The 22,185-nt window shown below is 40.4% G+C and overlaps 1 protein-coding gene across 3 annotated transcripts in view; it reads right to left on the bottom strand.

Moving 5' to 3' along the window:
• Positions 1–22,185, bottom strand: part of igsf9bb (immunoglobulin superfamily, member 9Bb) — a 103,437-nt gene that overhangs the window by 26,128 nt on the left and 55,124 nt on the right. For 2 of the 3 annotated variants that reach the window (XM_028031922.1, XM_028031924.1), the window contains exons 6-15: positions 19,593–19,734; positions 18,067–18,212; positions 12,822–12,964; positions 12,541–12,681; positions 12,009–12,125; positions 11,624–11,774; positions 11,078–11,201; positions 6,857–7,032; positions 4,440–4,666; positions 56–140 (exon numbers count right to left, since the gene is read on the bottom strand). In XM_028031922.1, coding sequence (XP_027887723.1) covers positions 56–140; positions 4,440–4,666; positions 6,857–7,032; positions 11,078–11,201; positions 11,624–11,774; positions 12,009–12,125; positions 12,541–12,681; positions 12,822–12,964; positions 18,067–18,212; positions 19,593–19,734 — 1,452 coding nt within the window. The remainder of the gene's footprint in view (positions 1–55; positions 141–4,439; positions 4,667–6,856; positions 7,033–11,077; positions 11,202–11,623; positions 11,775–12,008; positions 12,126–12,540; positions 12,682–12,821; positions 12,965–18,066; positions 18,213–19,592; positions 19,735–22,185) is intronic. The other variant, XM_028031923.1, reaches the window with a different exon arrangement.

A 22,185-nucleotide genomic window follows, 5' to 3' on the forward strand; every position in this document is an offset into this window, starting at 1 on the left:
TTGCCTTGGAGAATACAGAAATAACCACAGAAAGTCGCATCTTGTGAGAACTTACCTGTGCTGGACACTCCCACTACGTTACTGGGCTCGCTGACCATGTCGTCCATGACGGCCATGACGCGAAACTCGTACCAGGCCTCCTGGGAGGAGCAGAACAGAGGAGCCGTCAGGATGTTAAAATAAGCAGAACAGATCAGACTAAAGGCTTCAAACAACCACAGAGCTAAAAATACTTATTTTTTTCCCCCACTACACCAGCCACCTGAGAAGACTCTGAGGAAGCTCACTCTGCAAAAGACAATGACGTTATGCGCACCCCCGCCCCGTCACAAAAACTGAAAGTCCATTTATCGTCCAGGTACTAATAGGTAAAATGGTGCCACTTCAGAGTATAATAAACAACATAAAACAGAATTAGATAGGTTATCAAAAATCTATAGCATGAGTGTGAAAACTCACTTGGAAGATAGTAGAAAATAAATACTGACAAAAAGATTGAACAGATAAACTAAGTGTGATAATATAAACAACAATTTAACAGGAGTTCAGCCTTTGAGGCAGAAAGTCAGGAAAACATTTCAATAAATTCATGGGTAGGGAGAGAGTAGTCCGTGAAATGTTCAGAGGCATCGGTCCATCCATTGTCTACACCAGCGTGGTGGAGTCGTGGGGTGGTGTGGGGTCTGTCTGCAGTGGTCACTGGGTGAGAATCAAGGTCCACCTTGGACAGGTCGCCGGTTCATCACAGGGCAACACAGAGACAAGCAGGACAAACAACCATGCACACACACTCATGCTCAGAGCCCCATTCCTGAAGAAGATCCGGGAGGGTTTAGGGACAATCCAATGAGCTTCTTAGCTCCCTTCAATATCCTCTGAGGTACCTAAAGCCAGGGGCCGGCAACCCAACATGTTGAAAGAGCCATATTGGACCAAAAAACAAATCTGTCTTTCCTCTTTTCCCCTTTGCTCTCCAGGGCCCACCACACACTAGTTGGTTTGTTTACAACAGCCACCTGCCTCGCGCCCCGCCAGCTGAAAGAAACGTGTGTCACAGGCTATGACGCAAATCTTTGTTGACAGAAATGTTGAAATGTAATTTTTATTCTACACATTTTTATAGCATTGGAAAACGTTAAGAATGATTGTGTCATGTTTGTCCTCCTACAGAAACCATATTAAAACAAAAAATATATTTCCCACCCCCAACTTTTTCCTTTTTCTAACATTTTTGGAAAAGCTCCAGGGAGCCACTAGGGCAGCGCTAAAGAGCCGCGGGTTGCCGACCCCCGCCAAAGCCAACTGCTGTCTTTATCGCATATGTGATGAGGCAGGAAGTTCAGGTTGTGACCTCCTAGAGTTGGTCATCTCCTTGGTTTTGACTAAATAAGGATGTACCTTTGGTGGACAATCACACTAGCTGTAGGTAAGTGAATGAATAGTCCAGAACAGACATATGCAATATATATATATAAGGTATATATAATGACTTAAAATTTCTTAACAGCATTAACTGCTTTTTTATTTATACAAGAGTTCCAGCCAGAAACGTTGCATTCATGCGTTTCTGGTACGCCCATAATTCTGACGAACAAGCAGCCTCCGCAAACAGTATTGAACAAAAACCTGTTTCTGTTGGCCCACTGGGAGTTTGTTTTTGCTTCAAAAAACAATCTGATGGGACGCTGGAAAAGACGTCGATGTTGTGTTCAAAATAGTTGGTCTATCAGCAAAACTCTTCGAGCCTAAAACAGCATCTCAGTGCTAAACACATAATTTAGCAGCAAAAGAGGTTTTTGAATTGACAATGTTGCTTATTTTGTCGACATTTTCTTTTCAATTAAGATTCAAATAATTAATTACATGTACTCAGTAATGTCATATACATACATATATATCTCAGTGTATATACTGTATATATATATATATATATATATATATGTTGCTGGACTGTGCTGGCTAAAGCCGCGAGTGAAGGTCAACAGGAAGAAAAAATTTCTCCTATTTGCGTCATACAGAAGTGTCGGGACTTGGCAGAGGCCAATTTGGGTTGTGTTAGGGTTTTCATCAGTAGCCGTCCTATTCAGTTTCCCAGCATGTGTTGCATATAGATATCAGAGTGCCAGGCATCCAGAAATGACAGTCACACAAATCCATAATATGACCATCAGCAGACTCCATCATGTCCTGGTAATGCGGTCCAATGCATATCTGCTGACCTTCACTCACTCTTCTGATTGGCTGCCCAACACCCCAGCAACAGCCTAATAACACTACAATAGTGATGCCACAATGGAAATCCCATAGAGGGCCTTTGATTATGTTCCAGCTTTTTTTTTTTACGCAGCCATCACCGGTTTGCTTGTGCACCAAGTCACATCCATCAGTGCATTTCTTCTGGCAGCTTCAGTATTTCTGTCAGAGTCTGAAGTTTGCAACAAAATAACAGGAGAAAAAAATTGAGTTTCTTCTCTCTAAGGTGTCACGTCATTCCCACGTAAAGCACCTGGAAATGAAGCGGTGCTAATGAAGTGGTGCTAAAGGAGGAGAAAACAGGCTGAAATTAAAGGAGCAGATGAACCACACGTCTAAATAACAGACATGGAAGTACAGAACGTATTTAATCTTTTTCGACTCGATGATCTCGGGTCGTCCTGTTTACTACTTGCTTCAAGACACTTTGCAATTCAGCTGGCTTCACACTGAGCTGTCGGCAGAGATGGACAGATTGAGCAATGTGATCAGTGCAAACATTCACTTTCACACATACGCAAATACGGAGAATAGCAGACTGAACAAACCTTGTGGTTTAAGCGCTTTAACCACAGAGGACGAAATCCGCAGCAGCGAAGTTACACAACCCAGGTGTAATGTGTGTGTTTGAGTGAGGCAACAAGAGAGATGAAGTGTGTGTGGGTGTCTGCGGGAAGAGCAAGGAGAAATAAAAGCACTTTTGTGGACCTGAAAGTGGCAGCTAGATTAAAGAAAGATGCTCAAACATGTTGCGGCGGCGCTGGGCTGCAAGAAAACGACCGTTTACTCAGAGCGCACCAGTTTTACGTTCAAGGTTTTTCTTTCTTTGCCTTTTTTCCACTTTAGCGTTCTGTTAAAATGCATTTATTAGTTTCATGTTTTAGTGTTATGTCTTACTGGGATAAAATCTATAGATTCCCTGCACGTTTTACACCGATCCAGAACTAAACCGTAACACAGAAGCCCACAGAGTCAGCCTAATCAGCTTGTGCACACCTGCCCTGTTACTATGACAACCGTGCCGAACGTGACGGCATATTATTGCACGGAACACGATAGTGTTAATGAAACTGTTTTATTTGTGGTGAGCTGACATGTGAGGCTAATTAGTGATCGCCGTACAGGCCCCCCACATCACACCTTCAACTTCTAGATGCAGTCACAAAACACGCTGCGTTACTTCAGAAAGTTAACAAATATTTATCAGTTAATAATGAAAAACCTTTATTAGCTTAAAGAGTTTACTATATGACACCGAATTTTGCACAAAATAATTGGCTCAAATCAATTTCTCAGACTAAATAGCAGACTGCTTGCTATAACAGAGGGACAGATGTGTTTAAAAGTCTTGTCATGCAGACATGGTTTCTTTGTGTCATAAGGTTCTGACTTTTAAGCTAACTGCTGCTAAAAATATCGCAGCTCAAAGCACAGTTTTCTGGATCAACGAGAGCTTTAGGGTGAGAAGCTCAGCTGCAGTGATCACAATCCAAAAGTGTGCACGGAGTACCAGGATCTCCACTGACAGAGTGTGTTTTAGAATCATGCAGATTTTGCTTAACATCAGCAGCAAGTAGTCGTGAGAGCTCCTGCACAAACAGGGAGATAAATGCATTTAGATCACTGTCTTTTTGACAAGAAGTGCAACACAAACACCCTTTAATGAAGGAAAAATAACAAAAGAGATTGAAATTCTTTAGGAAGGACAAAGATTGACATTAGAAGACAGGCACAAAGTTATTTTCTCTGATGAATCACTCAAGGTGTGTTTTATAGCACAATCAAGTAACTGTTTTAAATTAAGTTGTTATAAAAATGTGGCATATATCAAACCTGACTTAAAAGATATTTGATTTACTAAATTAAAGCCTTGAAATTGGGCCTCTGTCTCTTTAAGAAGCTGATACTTCTTACACAACGGAACTGAGGTTCCTTACAATTGAGCCCAAAAGCATCAACAAAGACCTATGTATTTTTGAGCAACATTGTACAAGGCAAACATTTGAAAAAGGCGACTCAAAGATCTGTGAGCAGGAAAAGTCAATGGATCTTAATCTCATTGAGTAAATGTGGTCACTTCTCAAAAGGAAGGCAAAGCAACATAACCCCAAAAAAACCCTAATCGCCTCTAAGCACTGAAAAGACAACCAGTCAGGATTTGGCAGAGCGCCTGGGATGTGTTCTACCTGGATAAGGTCTCGGGCGAGCAGCTCCAACTCTCCTGCAGGAATGCTGTCATCCAAGATCTCCCATCGTTCCCCCAGACGGAACTCCATTACATAATGCTGGATAGGTGCTGTGTGATTGGCAGGTGGGATCCAGGTGAGCAGGACTCCCTGCTGCGTGCGATTGGCTGTGAGGCACCGTGGTGGGGTAAGCAGCACCAATGGTTCAGGGGTACTTGTAGGAAATACTGAAAGAGCATATCAGCATCAGTGATCTGTCTACATGGTTTAAGATTGAAGATTTTTCTTGAGGTAAGCTTCTGTTTCGTTACAATTCTTGACATTTCATGACAAAATGCTTGCCCAGTAGTCCACAAATTATGAAGCAAGAGAAGGTTTTGGCCGTGTGCAGTTCACTGCTTTGAACTTTTGCACCACAAACTTTGTTTTTTTGGGGGGATTTCCATGTGTCAAACCAACACAAAGCTGTGCATAACAGTGAAGTTGAGGAAAAACGACACATAGGTTTTTGTTTCAATAATCTGAAGAGTATAAAACGCTATCTCAAACTTTAAACATTTGAAAGAGTGCTGTTCCGTCCATGATCTAAACATGGAAACATTTCTACTGAGAAATGGACGTCCACCTAAATGAACAGGTTGGGAAAGAAAAGCTTTAATCAGGGCGAAAACCAAGAGGTGAGAGCTCTGGAGGAGCTGCAGAGATCCATATCTCAGGTGAGAGCGACTGTAGTCATATGCTCCAGAAACCTAGCTTATACAAAGGAGTGGAAAAAATGGAAGAAATTGCTAAAAGAAATCCGCAAGTGATCTATTTGTGGAAGCAGGTGCTCCAGTCAGAACGCACACCATATTTTAAAGATGTTTTTTTTTTTATATGGGAAAGCCAAGTATTATTTTCCTTTCATTTCACAGTATTGCATTCCTTCATCTTGGTCTAGTACAAAAATCCCAATTAAATTGACTGTAGTTTCTAAGTATAGCATAACACAAGAGAAGTTCAAGGGGTGTGAAAACTTTTGCAAGGTTCAAGAATGTCCTACACAACGAGTGTGTTCTTCAAGGTGCAACTTCACTACTTTTACCATTTGAATTTTTTTTTAAATTACAATATTGCATTTTAACAAAACCGAGTGTTTGGAATCACAGCTCCACTTCAAAATCCTGCAATAAAAATTGTGCAGAGGCCAAAAAAGACTCCAGAGCCAAAATACTGATTGTCAGCATATCTACCAGCTCCACTGGTTCCTTCTTGAGTAGAACCAAGAAATATGAAATCTGTAGATTTTTTTTTATTTATTTAGAGATGAAGGATGGAATGCTTCGAAGTGAGAGAGAGAGAGAAAGAAAGAGAGAGCAGGAGCAACCCAGCAGCAGGAAGCTTTGACCTCTGGGTTTCTCCTCCTTGGCTCACACATAAAGTGGTGCAGCGCGGTTAGTTATCTCCATTTTCAGCATGTCACTTATCTTTGAATAATAATCTGTGACAGCTTCATTTGCACTTAGACTGAGCAACATTAGCAACCCTCGCCTCAAAGCTGAAATAACCAAACTAAACCCATAACTAAACCCATACCAGGTACTCTGATAACTGCTGGTTAAACAAAAGGACACCTTTACTAAATTAGAACAACAATCACAACAACAGATGTTAAAAAAGTAATTATGACTTTAGATTTAAGCAATAGAAACCCTGAATCAATCTTTGCAAAAAAATTAAAATTAAAAAAAATTAAAAAGTCCTTTGACTGGGAACAAGATGCTGAGTTTAAAATATATGTTCTAAATATTCAATTAAAATTTAATTCAATTTAAAATATTTTGTTTCAGAGGGAAAATTTAATGTTGTAATAACTCATATCATCAAAGTGTCTTCACACAGTCATGGTGGATGGTGATGCTGTGGGCAGGAAGGATCTCCAGTAGCAGTCAGGCTTGCAACACATCTGAAGACCTCTTACTGAAGACATTGTTTCTGTATAATACTACTGCCACACACAACCATCATAACATGCTAACAGTTCAATATTCAGATAGCAGAGATTGTATTCCACACCATTGGTTTTTAGCAAGCTCTGCTAATCCAACTCATTTGCTTTTGCAGCTGCTCTGAAAAGCTCGATCAGCAGCCACATGCTCACCCCTACAGACCTGAGCAGCACTGAAGATAAGTAAGTGAGTAAATTTTATTTATAAAGCGCCTTTCACAGACAGAAATGAGTTCTGAGTAACCTTACTCAGAACATATTTCTGAGTAAGCACTCACTCATCTATCAGGTAAAAAAAAATTACCTGATATTATTTTACTGTGACTTAACATAACAATTAAACAGGTGGTTTACTTGCTTTTGTATTCACCCAGCCTCTAAAGTCACATTAACTTAGGATTTCTTCCCAGTGAGTGGCTGTTATACTCACCTAGAGTGTTCACAGTGACGACCTCGCTGAAGGGGCCTGTGCCAAGCTTATTTTGGGCCAGGACACTAAACTGGTACGTTGTCTCTGGCTCCAAGCCTGGCACCACCATCCAGTCCTGGCCTCCAGGTACGGGTATGGAAACCCAGTCGTGTGGACCTAAACGCTCCCTCTTCAGCCTGAGCAGAAGTGAAATGTGAATGGACAAACAGGAAGACATGCATGGGGGGGAAAAGGACAGTAAAATAATGGAACTGTCTCAGTGGTCCTCTTGTTCATGTCTCTAACACTTATTGATGCCTTTAGAAACTGGCTATGACTTCATCTTTTGGGTAGTTGATGGAAAGTGGATCTGATAATACGTTACCCTGTTGGTGTGTTACACTTGAACAACTCCATAACTACAAATGAAGAAGATCCTGACTGTAAAATCCAACATGGCTGCCATATACACACAGTCATCAACTTCCAGAGCAGTTAGCTTGGTCAACGCGTACAGGAAATAGCGAACCTGACAACTGTTTATCTTGCATGTGGAACATGGTCAGGTTAGCTATGATGTACCTCCATGGTAATCTGTGTGTAACACACCATGTCTGCCTCCTTAATTCAATACAGCACGACCAGTTTGACACAATAAGCAGCAAGGCCACTGCTTGTTTATGCTAAGTTTGTGATTCAGTTCCAAACGGCAGACTGCTGGGCTTAGCTTCAGCTAACAGTTGCCGAGGCAGTAAATATGTCAATTACATTGGAAGATTCTTTCTTTCTTTCTGCAGCAATTCACTAAAACATTAACATTTTAATGCAGTTTATTCTTTATTCAGAACATGGCAGCCAGTTAATAGTATCAACGTCATGCTGTTGCATTTTGCCATTTGGCCATGCCATACACTCACACTGAAAGATCTCCATCACCAACTGAAGCACACAACTACACACATGCAATAACTTTGCAACTGTATCCATAGCACTTATTTACTGTAAACAAATACAGGGTTGTATAAATGTATACAATAACAGGAGCTAAAAATATACAAACTGCGTGGAGTACAGTTTTAAAAGGTTATAAATGTGATGTTTACATTTCTACAGTGCATTTAATATTGTACCTTGAAAAAGTATTCATAGCTCGTGATCTTTTTAATTTCAAAACATTTCATTGGGATGTTGTTGTGAAAGACCAACACAAAGTAATTAATAAATGTAAGGTAGAAGGAAACTAACATGTTTTTTTTTATTGTTATTATTTTTACAAATTGAAATCAGGAGAATACATTAACATTCAGTCCCATTTTCTTTAATTTGTCTATGTAAAGCCCAGTGCAATCAGAAACCACCTGCTCAGACTAAAAAAAGATTTATGCCAAAGTATGGACCATAAGGCAATATGAAAGCCAATGTTAATAGGAAACCATAAGAGAAAAAAAGTAACACAGCACATCACCCTAAGCACACCGACCTCGGTGGTGACAGGATTATGCTGGGTGGAGGCTTTATTTTAACAGGGACAAGACAGCAGGTCAAAGTTCATGAAAAAGTTAATGGAAGTAAATACGTGAAGAAATCTTGTTAGAGATCAAAAGTCTTGAGGCTGTGGCAGAGGTATACCGTCCAGCAGGATATCCATCCTAGGAATCCAGAGTTGTAATGGAATGATTTAGATTTTAAAAAAAGATTTATATATTGGAATGGCCCAGCCCAGAACTAAGTCTTTGGAAAGACACAGTAATTGAGATCTCACTCTACTCAGGCTGACTGAGCTTGATGAGTAATGAAAGGTGGGCCAGCCTTTCATAGTCAACATGCGCAGATCTGGTACATATTACATGCCACAAAGCATTCACTCTGGGAAGTGTTTTCAAAACCATGCGTCCTTCCACTTGATGCTTACAATAATACACTATTTGGTGTTGATCTGATGCAAAAATTTCCAATGAGATATATGTAACTATATTTACAGTGCCTATGAAAAAGCACTCCCTTGGAGGTTTTACACTTTTCATTGCTTTTACAAATCATCAGTGATCACCACAATTTGGCCTTTTCGACAAAAAACAAACTTCAACATCAAATTGAAAACTGATTTGAAAAAAATAATCACAGTTCAATAAAAATATCTAACATAAAATAAGTGATTGTATCAATATTCACTCCCTTGAATACCGTTTATGGGTTGTGTATTTTTTGATGTAACAAAAACTAAACATTCAAGGGGCGTGAATACGTTTCCGAGTCACTGCACATCTTCTATTAAGCGGTGTGACAAAGTCAGCTGTGCAGGAATCCATCCGCGGCGTTTTGAAGGCTCTTCTAAATGACAGCAGGGCTGCAGTGACACTGGCCATCCGAGTGCTGATCACACAGGCTCGCTGTCAGTATGAATATCTTTAATTAAAGCCGCTGTCTGCTTGTTTTCCTATTCGTTCTGCTCTCTGGTTACTTCACTTTATTAATAAAACATGATGGGTGGCAGTGATCAGAATAAAATTAGGATTTGACAGATTTTTTTTTATAGCACGTCTGAATCGGGAATCATCACCTCTGTCACCTTGTACTTTAAATATATTCCCTTTTTACACAATTCAGACTTGATTATCATGCACTGTAGTTTACCATCACTTTTTTTTTATTATACCACATAATTATAGCTACACATACTGTGTTACAATGTTGATAGCCTAAATCAGGGGTGTCAAACTCATTTTCGTTTTGGGCCAAATCAAGATCATGAATGCTCTTAAAGGGCTGGTTGTGCCAGATTGTATTGATAAAACCTGTTCACAAACTGTTAAAATATTAATGAATTCTTAAAATTAAAACATTATTGAACATCCTTTCAGTCCCTCCAGGCTTTTGTGATTCCTTTTGTGATTTTTTGCAATAAAATACAAAGTTTTTCTCAATTGTGGAAATGTTTGCGAGATTTGCGCTTATTTATGACGGTAAATGCGACTTTTTATTACTCGCTGTATAGATTATGGACAATAATCTGACATCATTTAAGGCTGAGGCAGCTGTTTTGTACAAGTAAGAAAGCTTTTGACAACTTTTGAGAAAAATCTGCAATAAACTCCAAATTATTAGTACAAAAAAAGTGCAGGGATTTGTTAATTTTTTGTGAATTTCCACGATAATCCTAAAAAAAACTGGAGGAAATGATTGATATAATTTGGCAGTAAACAGATAAAAACTGCACTGACTTGATTGATAAGGTAATATTTAAGTAAACATAGTGTCTAGTCTAGAATCTAGAGGGCCACATGAAAAGCTGTGGTGGACTGGATTTGGCCCACGGGCCTTGAGTTTGACACGTGGCCTAAATGCTTAGACAGACTTAGATTTTTCTTTCATCATTTTGCTCCACAGTTTATTTGTAGGACATTCAAATTTCAAACACCAAAGTTACTCTGAGTCACTGTCCAACAGCAGAAATAGCAACAATGAGCTAGCTATTTACTATCCTGATTACCAAGTTAAATATTTGGTCAGGTGTGATGTCATGAAGGCTCAGTCTCCACTGTAACTAAATGATCAATTAAATCATCTTCTGTTCATCGTTGTGTTGAAGACATGGCATCTCAGATTGATGTTATAGACCAATAAAAACTGTTTCTAGTTTTGTTTGTAGGGGTTTTGTGGATTACTTGTGGGCTGTCAGTGTCATAATTAACACAAAGTAGCCAGCATGCTCCAAGTCAAGACAATTCAGGAGAACATTTCATGAGGGAGTTTAGGAATTTGCTTGTAAACATTTTTCCTTTACTCAGTTTGAATATATTCAAGTTCACATACAATGAGAGCTTTTTAAAAGAGGATTATGACAAAATTCTGCTCTTTTTTTTTTATCAAATACATTTCAACTTAGAAATCAACTTGCTCCATAGACCGTAACGGCTTGCTCAGATTCTTATCATGTCACACAATGTTTCCATTGTATTAAATATTAGCTACAACAAGCATTTCAACTGAGGCCCAGTCAAGCAGAACGATGCAGCGGCAGCAGCAGGGTAGAGTTGGGTCATGTTCAGATAAGTTGCAATCACCTTTCTTTTTTTTTTTGTCTTTAAAAACTCACTGAAACTGGATTTTCTTGTACTTTCCCCATTTCTGCGGTTTTACAACTGCTCTGAACGTAACCCTAGAAAAGACATATCCAGCAACAAAATAAGGACACAATGAAGGAAGAAAAAGCAGGAAGCAAAGCATGCTGGGATGACTCACACATGGCCGTACCAGACTGAGTATGTCTGCTGGAAGCCTCCGTCATAGCTGGCCTCCCAGGACATGTTGGCCCAGGTGGAGGAGGTTGCGACGCGGACTTTGGTGGGCGCGTGGGGGCTTGTGCCTATGAAAACGGGGGGGAAGTTTTTTAAAGGCGCATATTAGTCGCTGAGTGTCGCTGTTATGGAGACGTCATTCAGTTTACCTGCCAGACAAATTAACTGTGAGCCACGGAGGTTAAGAACCCAAGCAGCCCAAAGCACAACTACTTGACAACCAAGTTTGACTAACAGTCTATAAAATCACAAGAAAAACTTACAGAAATTAAAACAGGTATGTGTTAACATGAAGGAAAGGGTTTGGGTTAGTGAACTGAGATAAGCAACTGTTGCTGTCAATTAATTCGGCAAGGGTTAAGAGGCCATTTGCAAACAGCAATGACCAATAAAGCCATATAGAAGGAAGAAAAAAACTACTGTAACTTATTCTTGCTAGAAGTGGTCGTACAGATTATTCAATCACGGAGTGCAGTTAGTTTTTATGTACCTATGACTTGGACATGCGTGCTGGCAGTGATGCTTGTGGCAACGTTGGTGGCGACACACTCCCACTCCCCGTGGTCATCCTTCGTGAGCGACTTCAGCTGTAAGCTGCCCCGAGGCAGAACATTGTGCTTGCTTTTACTGGGCTTCCCCACCTGCAGTCCGCCCCACCCGAGGAAATAAGCAGACACAATGAACAAGAGGCACACGCAATCCAAAGTCTTAAACACTGAAGAAGGAAGGACAATGTTGTTAAGAGGCTTAGTCGATTCCGTCTGAGGGGAGATCGCAAAATCCAAGCACTAAAATACTGAATGTGACACAGCATAAGGTACTGATTAACAAGAACGTGAAGAAACTGGAACTACAACAAGGTGTGAGGGTGGTACCTTCCTCCATGTGATATTCGGAAAAGGATCTCCTTCTGCTTCACAGGGGATGACAAGTTCCCTTCCAGCCTCCTGCCTGTACTCCCCTCCAGGAACCACAGAGAATTTTGGAGGGTCCTGTACATTGGCGAGACAGCCGTAATGTGTAAGGGAAACGCTGAGTGTGCCTCAAGTTTACTTAAGGACTCCCGTTACATATCTGCATTGGTATCGGAAGAGAAAGAAGTGGATCGGTGCATCCCTACTAAAAACAAACAGTAATAATTATGTTCTCCCATTCCATCGGTTCTTTTTACAATTTACATGATCAGCAGTTAATATAATTACAGAAGACAGAATGTTACAACGTGCAATTTCTCTATACGCAGCTGTTTTCTTCTTCTTTAGTTCTAGGCAGAGGTAAAATAAAAGTAACAATAGAGATTTGACTATAATTTAAAGCATATCCACTGTAGGTGGGTAATCAGTGTGAGAAAAGGCTAAACGGTTTATGTGAAGTCCAGATCAGCTGCTGTGCTGCTGTTGTGTTTACCTTTAGCACCAGGGGAGCAGGAGGAGACCATCCCATGGATCCCAGGGCATTGTAAGGCATGCAGGTGTAGGTGCCAAGAGAATCCTCTGTCACCTCTGCAACACGGATGCTCCCATCATCAATCTGGCTCCAACCAGGGTACTGTGATAAATAATCGAAATGGTTTATCCACTGCATAACAAATCCTGAATATGTACATTTTTACTACACTATCTAGAAGTTTGTAAAAATAAAGGCACAGATTTCCTAAAATGAAGGCGTCCAAAACCGAACTGAATCACCTTGTCTATCCGTAGAGGGAGACCGTCTTTTTTCCACTTAACCAGAGTTAGAGGGGGGTTGGCATCTACTGGGCAGCGGATGAAGCCTGGGAGACCAATGGCCACATAAATGACAGATGGCATGTTTACCACACGGGCAGGATCTGGTGATTACAGAAAGAGAAAAGGCGACTAATAAAAATCACCCGTTGTAGTGAGGGAAACCAAATGGCTGGTTATCGCAGCAGATGTGTGAGGAGGCTTGGGAAATCTCTCTGCTTTAGACAGCAGGCTCACCGCACAGTGACAAATTTATTCACCTTGCGTGGAGCACAGCTGATCTCAGAACAGCATTTGTGTATATCACTAATATTGATATACACTGATATTGATGTGTGGAGTAATTCAAGAGTAATTCATCAGTTTTATCCCAAATTAAATGCCATGAAAGTCTCCAACAACTGATGTGGCACACACAGTGAAAACAGTACGTTTCGTATGCTATCATTAAGAGCAGAGAGCATCTTACCTGGAGTACATAACTTCTACCTAAGTCTATGTTTACAGACTTCTATTCTAATAGAAGAATAGTGTACACACTATTCTAATGTACGCACATCTACGGTTTCACAGCTTACAATAAAGTATTTGAGGCAAGTTGAAATGTGACGTCACACACACAAGATCCCGTCTCCCAGATCCCTGCTGGACGGCAAAGTAACGACTCGCTGACGATAACTATCATTGGTTTTAGCTGTCAAGCTGTCAACATAACGCGCTAAATTTTAGAAGAAAAAGGGACGCGGTGTTTTGCTATTAATTGTCAACATTATGACAACTAGTTAACAAGGCCCAAGGGTATCACATTTGAAATGTCAGTAAAAAGTTTTAATATAGAAGAATAGAGAGGGAGACGGAAGTAGGTCAGTTATGCTAGCTTGACTTTGAGAGCCTTAACATGTAGATGTGCTGCAGAATTCGGTGTGTTTCACTGAAGATGCAGTCAATGCAGAAGATGCATCTAGAAGTCTGATTGGATGTGTACTCAGACCAGGTGAGGTGACATTGTGATGTAATCCGCTTCACTGACAAACTTCTTTCTTAGGATCATATTTATAATTTTCAACCATTGTTTACTTTTGGATTTAGAGAGTCTGGCTTCTTCTGGTGCAGAATTATAACAGACGCCTCAATACGATGACATAAAAGTAGGATTAAATGCAAAATGACCACGTATCTGATTTAGTACCACATATGGAAATGGCACGTAGCAGATTTTTTTTTTTTTTTATCCAATTGATCCATTCAGACAGTCATAAAAAATCAAATATGGGCACATTTGGGTCACATTTGCCTGTTGTGTGAACTTAGTCTTGGTCTTATCTGACCAAATCAAACATTTGCAGTTAAAGTCTCTGCATAATTTGGGGCGTGCCGTGGTGGCATAGTGGTTAGCGGGACCCAAATTTGGAGGCCTTGAGTCGTCGACGCGGTCGTTGTGGGTTCGACTCCCAGACCCGACAACATTTGCCGCATGTCTTCCCCCCTCTCCTTCCTCGTTTCCTGTCAGCCTGCTGTCATATAAGGGACACTAGAGCCCACCAAAGACCACCTGGAGGGTTAAAAAAAAAAAAAAAAGTCTCTGCATAATTAAGCCAAAGCATAAAAATGTTTATGTTTGGTATGCAGAACGTCCATCAATCCGCCTATCGACACTACCTCCAGCAGTCATTGGGCTAGAGGTGAGACACACCTATGACAGGTCAACACAGAGACACATGTCAAACAACAATGCACACACACACACACACACACACACACACACACACACACACACACACACACACACACACACACACACAACCACGCCCACCCACGACATCACACCTAAGGGTGTCCTGCAAAGACACATTGCTGCAAACTGCTCCACTGTGAAGTCCATATGCAGACAAGAAAAGATTTATTTTCTGGTTTCACTCCCAAACCGGCTGACATACATCTAATGGTAGATATTATGACTGGGCGATGCCAAGATTTCACTTTTTGCAGCAGTTTTCTAAAGGTGAGGTTTAAAGCCTCTCTTGCCATCTACACACAGCCCAGAACTTACTGGAACAAAGATGTATTATGCTAATTATCCTTCCCTGCAAGGCATGTGAATAAACCTCCCACTTTCCCCTCCGCATCATAAAACCTTCTTTCAACTGGTGTTTGATTCAGTCATCAAACCCTTTTAAAATCAGACAAGGGGGGAAAAAAAGAGGTCATTATTCTCTAAATAAGAATAGACCAAAAAAAAGGGAAAAGTTGCAGTTGATCCAGAAATTGAAGGACAGGGCAGAACATTGTGGTGCCTCACTAAGGTCAGGGAGGAGAGCTTCCCATTATGCACTGGGTGATAAGCATGAAAGATGAGGTGACTGAGTGGAGGAGGAGAGAGCTATCAGCAGAGCAATAGAGGGAGAAGAAGTGAGGCTGAGCGTGGGAAACAGGACAGGTGAGAGATAGAAGTGACTGCATGACGTAAGGCAGAGTGGAGCCGCTGGAGGAGAGCTGGCGATGGGATACTGTCACTGAGAAGCAGGGGAACAAAAGAGCTGCAAGGAAGAGAAAATGAGCAGCAGAGCAAGCGACTGAGTGAGGTGGGAAAGCTGGACGGCTTGGACAACTTAGGACTTGCAGCACGTCTGTCCTGAAGCCCAGACTGTGAGCCCAGAGGAGCGCCGCCACCGGCACCACAGACAAGAATATCAGCCAGCTTTCTAAATATAGCACTCAGAGAGCCCTATCGCTCACGACGTGCTTAGTTCCCACTGATGCTGAGGGGAAGTTACTCACTGGCACAGCCCTTCAAGGAAAAAGACAGGAAGAGAAAAGAGACAGAAGGAGAAGGGAGAACATTGATGACTGACAGAAGGGGAGCAAAATGAAAAGAAGAACATCAGAGGAAATAATAGAACAGAACAAATCAGAGCCCCCTGCAGTCTGATGAGAAAAGTCACCAGTCTTACAGCAATGATGTAATCCCCCTTTTTCCTCACTCCTCCCCTCCCTCTCCTGACTGGTGTCGCCTATCTCTGTTCACACACACAGAAACACAGACCACAGACATATACAGCCATCCACGGAGTCGGGGGCACAGGAGAAATGATAAGGATCCGCCGCTTTAACTCGCATCACAGCGACCACCAATCGACGAGGTCTCGCATCTCCTCCTGCCTCTTCCTGTCTGCTCCAAACACCCGACACAAGCTTTTCTACAGGCAACAGATTCACACAGGCTGGAGCCGCGAGTGACTGCTGAACCGCTGGAGCGCTCCAGCTCAGAAATGAGGAGGCAGTAACCCAGAGAGGGAGGGATAATATGTCAGTGAGCAAATAAATGTACATAAACGAGTACAAATAGGAAATATAAAAATGATCTATTGGAATGAGAGGGAGGAGAGTAAAAAGAGAAAACAGGTGTTTGACTGGGATTAGGTTTTCACCTGCGAAAAGGAAGCGAGTGTCAGCCTGCTAGAGAGAACCAAGTGGTTCAATGGTCCAGAAACCAATCTTACACCTGAAGGAAACAATTGTTGGGAATGATCTACAGCAGGGTCTAGTTTAAACTAAACACACATGGAGAAATACTCTGTCACCTGATCTTTGTGCATATTCAGGTGATGGGAAATGGAGGTATACTCACGTCGCTCAATTTTACTCTAACAGGTCAGAATGATTTTACGTGATTCTCCTCCCCCTGACCAACACTTCCCCTCACCCTCGCTGCTCATAGCCACTTCCACCCGACAGGTAGGGAGTGGCTTCCCTCTTTGTTTACCTGTCATGTCTACGGAGCTGGTTTCTTTATTGTGTAGCGCAGCAGCAAAGCTCCATCATCCAGAGTCTAAACATTACAACTGTCTGCTAAAATCCATCCATACATGCAGTTTTTTATATCTAAAATCCAGGCACACCCAACTCAATAGATTGATTGACCTGCCTGCCACCCAATTGCAACGAATCGATCAGCAGAGAAAAAGGAACAAACTCGGTGTCTGTCGAGCTAATTACTGTTGTCAGGAAATGTGTTTGACAAACGCAGTAGCAACATTCGCTGTGTTTAAAAACAGCCAAGATTTGCAACCTGATATCCAAACTCTATCAGGTCAGATTACAGCGCTGTTACTTTGACAGCGAAAAATAATCAACAACCTCCCCGAAAGTTGCAATGTTTGTTTCACTCCAGCGGTTGGTGTCTCTCATTCTCTGACCACCACCCACACACATAAACCAGAAGAGGAAATTCACTGTAGGTCAATAACGTTAACAAACCTCCTTTTAGGTGTAGGATAAATCAAAGATAAACAGATCAAACATTACTTGAGATGAGCATTGAAAGACTCGTCAGTTTTCCAAATACTTTTTTAGGAAGTCTAATCTTAGCACCATCAGCTGGGCTTAATCCACTTTAATCCAACTCTAGCTCATTTGTCTAGAAAGTCTTGTTCCTTTGGGGATGTGTGAATGTGAATTCAAACTGCGATTTGAACTGAAAAAGCAAACTCCAGTCAACCTAAAAACCTAGGCCTTTGATCTGTTGAAGAGAGCTCTGGTGTGGTTCGAATGCATGTGAGAGCAGCAAGCAGACGAAACCGCTCCAAAAGCAGTAAGCCGTCAACAGCGCAGGGCATTCTGGGTAAGTGCAACCAAAACAAACGCTTGTGTCTGGCGCTAGCGGGAAGAGTGGTTTGTGATCTTTTACCAAAGAAAAAAGAGAAATCCTACAATCTCTAAAATCTGACGCCACTCCATTTTTGCTTACATTTTGCGAAGAAGAAAGTTGCACTGCTTCTTCTTCTGTCTTCTTCAGAGGTTTCTGTATTGGTTCTCTCAGTGGCCATCGCAGGCGAGGGAGTGAACACATTTTTCAAAGGCTAGTTTGATACAGTGCAGTGTGAGAGCGAACCGCATCAGCTGAAAATGTAGCAAACATCGCAAATCTGGTCCCCAATCAAACCAAGTCTACATATCAGATGTGAAAACCCACTTAAACACATTGGAAGCCAATGCATTTTCAATGGGACACTCTGACTTTGTGCTGCCTCAATACACTTATAATGCACATGAGGCTCATTTAGCACACAATCAGAGGAATCCATTAGAAGTGCTAAAAGTGTGAATAACATTTCAGAAGCACTCCTATGAAGAAGATCTGTAGCAAAATCTTCATTCTGACAACAAAAAAGAGGATAAAATTGTTAAATGAGGAAAGCTGACTTACATTGCACTGCTAGGTAGGCAGAGGCAGACGGTGGTGTGCCTAGGCTGTTGCTGGGGGAACAGGTGTATTTCCCAGTATCCTCGGGCTTGACTTGCACAATGATGAGGGAACCGTCAATGAGAATACTGACTCTCCGCTTGAGGTCACTGTGGATATGAAGAGAAGCACTGGGATCTAAATTCAGTAAGTCCCAGCAAGTCTGTTAAATCTGACCACCAGCTGCCTGGAAGTGGTGACCTAATGAACCATTTTTACACGAGTAATTTTTTCCAAAGAGTGCAACATTTAGTGGAAACTGTCCTCTAGACTCAAGCTCCCGCCTGGCAGTATTTTTCAGACAACAAACGACATTTGTTGTTTGTCATTTACTGACGAAAATATATTAGCAGATACATTCATTCTCTTGTCATTTGTGTATACAGTGAGACCGTTGTAAAAATTATAATACATGTATCCAGTTTTGTCATTTTTGGTTCATTTCCCTGTGGAAGTGGAGTTCTGACTCAGTCATAAAAGGTGCTTGTCACAGAGCATAGTTTATAAATCAAAGTGGAACGGCTGGATGTTGGGAACTCGACACATCCACTGGCTTCAAAGGTAACTGAACATCACAGCAACTCATATTCCCTCAACTTATTAAGTTTCTACCCTACAGCAAAAACATAATTCCAGCAAACAGCAGATAAATTTATTGATCCCACTACCAAAGATTTCACTATAAACAGTATTTCACTCTGAGAGTTTTAACCACCATCAGAATATATTAAACCACCATGTAGGTGGGCTGTAAACTTTGGAGAGAGTCGTTAACATAGACGGACATCTCAAGCTACTGAAAATCACTGGCTGGAATTCATTTAGTTTTATTTTCTAGGGGTTCTGTGAATTTATTCTTACTTTTGACAGTTTCAAGTTATTTTAGGAGCCACTGTGGGCTTTTTGGTCCACGTGTGTAAGTGTTATAACGGTGCTGCACCTCTCTAACTCACAGTGAATTAGGTGGAAGACAGAAAAAAGCTTTGCATACGATTGTACAATTAAGCCATGTACTGTATATACAGTCATCTTCAGTAACTGCAGAGTATGGGTGCAAATGAGACTTGTTTGTCAGATTAAAAGTACCTTTAAAAAAAAAACTTTTTAAGCAGATTTAAACATGTCTATTACTAAAAGGAGTATTTCAGACTGATCAGTCTGAAATATTCTACTCTCAAATGTCATGTTTTGATGACAGTAAGATTGAAGTCACAAATAACCATAAATTACAGAAATAAAGGCTTCAAGAGTGAGTTGAATCACTGAAATAAATAGGCTTTTCAATAATATTCTAGTTAATGTTACATGAATGTATACACGAAACGTTACGCATTGTATTTCCACACTTCTCATCAGATTCAGCTAAAGAATTTTTCCTGCAGACAATCAGATCTTCGCAGGATTTTTTATCGGTGCCGACGAGTAGACATTTCAATCCGGAAACGTAAAGAGAGAAGAACAAACAATAATGAACATGATCATAACTTTACTTCTTGAAGAAGACGTTGTCCTCCTCCCAGAACCAGGTGTATGTCAAGTTGCGAGGATAGGCTTCCGCCTGGCAGGTGAAGAAGGCATCCTGCGAGATGTTCACCGTTATGTTCTCTGGTGGTGAGATAATAAACGGAGGGCCTGGCGGGAGCACACAAACAGTGGCACACATACAGGGTGACTTTTAGCTCATTTAAGTAATGTCTTAATGTGTCACATAAAAATGGTCAACTAAATATTTAAATTAAAGATATGCAGAGAAGTCGACTGATAACCAGTGCGGATTTTTAGCTAAACTAAAAACTGAAAACCCTAGTCCAGATTATACTAAGGTCGCCTTGACAACAACACTCTTTGAAGTGGACTTTTTGTCTCAGCGTAAAAAAGACTCAACATTAGTCATTTTCAGTAGGTGCTCAAACTAAGCCAAAGAAAGTCCAGAGATATCAAAACCTTTTTAAACTTAAAACATTCTTTAAAAGGTCTGATGTTTCCTCTGTCTGCAAAAGAGTGAGTGAGAGTGAGACCTTCGGCAGAATCAAAAAATAGTTATTCTTTTAGTTAACTCGAGGTTTAAACTATCTGTAATAGAACAGGCTGTATTTGAAACTTGGCATCAGCATCTAACAAAATATTTAGTTAGAAAGGGAGCTAAATATTTAGTTTGAAAATAAATATTTCTTCTGGTAAACTACACATTTAGCTACTTGGCAAACTAAACAATAAACTAAATATTCAGCTTATTTAACTCTGAGTTGGAAAAATAAGTACATAGGCCTGAGTTAGCTAAACATTTACGTAATTTACAAACTAAATATTTAGTTTGCTGCATAGGAGTTAAATATATAGTTGGTGAACTAAATATTTAGCTTCAAACTAAATATTTAGCAGACTCACTAAACACTTAGTTTAGTGAGCCCAACTAACTGAATAGTTGGTTTTAAAACAGTGACTTAAATAAATTAATGAATATTAAATATCATGGTGAAAATATGACTTTGAAAAATTAACCCCCAATTTTTTCTCTTAAGCTATATAAGTCAAATTATTGTTGTTAATTTTTGACTGTATAACTTTTCAAATGTCACCCCAGCACGCCAGGCAGAAGGTCTCCAATGCACAAAGATGATGGAGGTACCGCCATGTCCTCATTTCCTACTCTTTGTTAGCGAAGGAAAGCCATGCACTAAGAAAACCACAGCAGACAAACAGAAACTGGGTGGTGCGCTGTCTGCTTGGAGAGGACTGTTGAATTTTTCATAACTGGGAAAACGAGCACCTGAAAGATAGGGCAAAATATAATAAAGAATTTTAAGAAAAATTGCATAATAACTGTCTGTGATGCTGAGTCTGAGAAGAAAAACACGATTTCTATGGCTTTTGTTCAGGTCTTTAATACCAGACATCACATTTTCCAACTTCACCAAAAGCAAGGCAGACATTTGTTTGCTAAGGATTCAAACTCTTACTTTCTGTAAAGAACAGCAGATCTGGTGGAGCAGAGAAATACCTTTCACTTTAGTGAAGTGTAATCTGCCTGATTGAAACTGGAGATAGAAAATGTCCTACAGGATAACAATCCAAAACATTTCAGAGACCAGGATAGCTCACTATAATCATATCTGCATAAAATCACCTCAAAAGAAATCACTGGTTAGCATGAATCCCTCATAATAGATGCAGATTTTCATATATTTATGACCTAAAAGCAAGACAAGAGGTATATCATGAGAAGACGGATTTGACAGAGAAGAGGGATTACAGCGGGAGCTGAAAGTTTCATCTTCTTGCCTGGATTTTAATCATCTTAATCTTTATGGGTTTTTCTCAGTTTTCTAAGCTGTGGCATTTTGGGAGTAAAAAACACTTTTTCTCCTTAAATAATAGAAGTATTTGTGTCTTCAATATATAAGATGAATCCAGATTGAATTAATAAAAAATAAAAATTTATTTTTCCAAACTGACAAGTTATGGGTTCAACTCCACTTTTCTCCTGCCACATGTTGATATGTCCCAATCAGTTTACTTCTTAAAGGAGTCATGGATATTTAGACCAAGTAAAATCTGATTTTAGCGGCTCACTTTGTTACTGTTGCAATCATCCATCTCTACATTCTGCTAAAATGCAGAGAGGAAGATAATATATGGCTGACCTGTACGGGAGTACACTGTAAATCTATTGAACTGTTTGTCTTGCAAAATGTTTTTAGGTGACATTTGTTATGATGCATGACTGCATGTAGAAACAGATTTGGACAAACGGCTGGACGAGCCAAATTGTGCTTAGTAAACTGATTGAGAAAAAGACAAACTGTCCATGCAGAGACAGAACTTTCTATTTAGTGTAGCAAGACAAATCCCTGACGTCCTAAAGGGAAAGGGTGAGGAGCTAAGACCAGTTTCTGAATTAATTATTTCTAGCACACAGAAAAATATATTGAGATAATTATACAGCATTTGCCATGGGAAAGATGATGGTGCATGCTGCTAAGAGGAAACAGAGACAGTAATTAGAATAAATCTACACGTGGTTGTGCCAGTGTAGTCGTGGGAAAAAGAATGAATAACAGAGGATTATTTAATATATATATA

Source organism: Xiphophorus couchianus, chromosome 11, assembly GCF_001444195.1.
Source record: "Xiphophorus couchianus chromosome 11, X_couchianus-1.0, whole genome shotgun sequence".
NCBI classification, from domain to species: domain Eukaryota; kingdom Metazoa; phylum Chordata; class Actinopteri; order Cyprinodontiformes; family Poeciliidae; genus Xiphophorus; species Xiphophorus couchianus.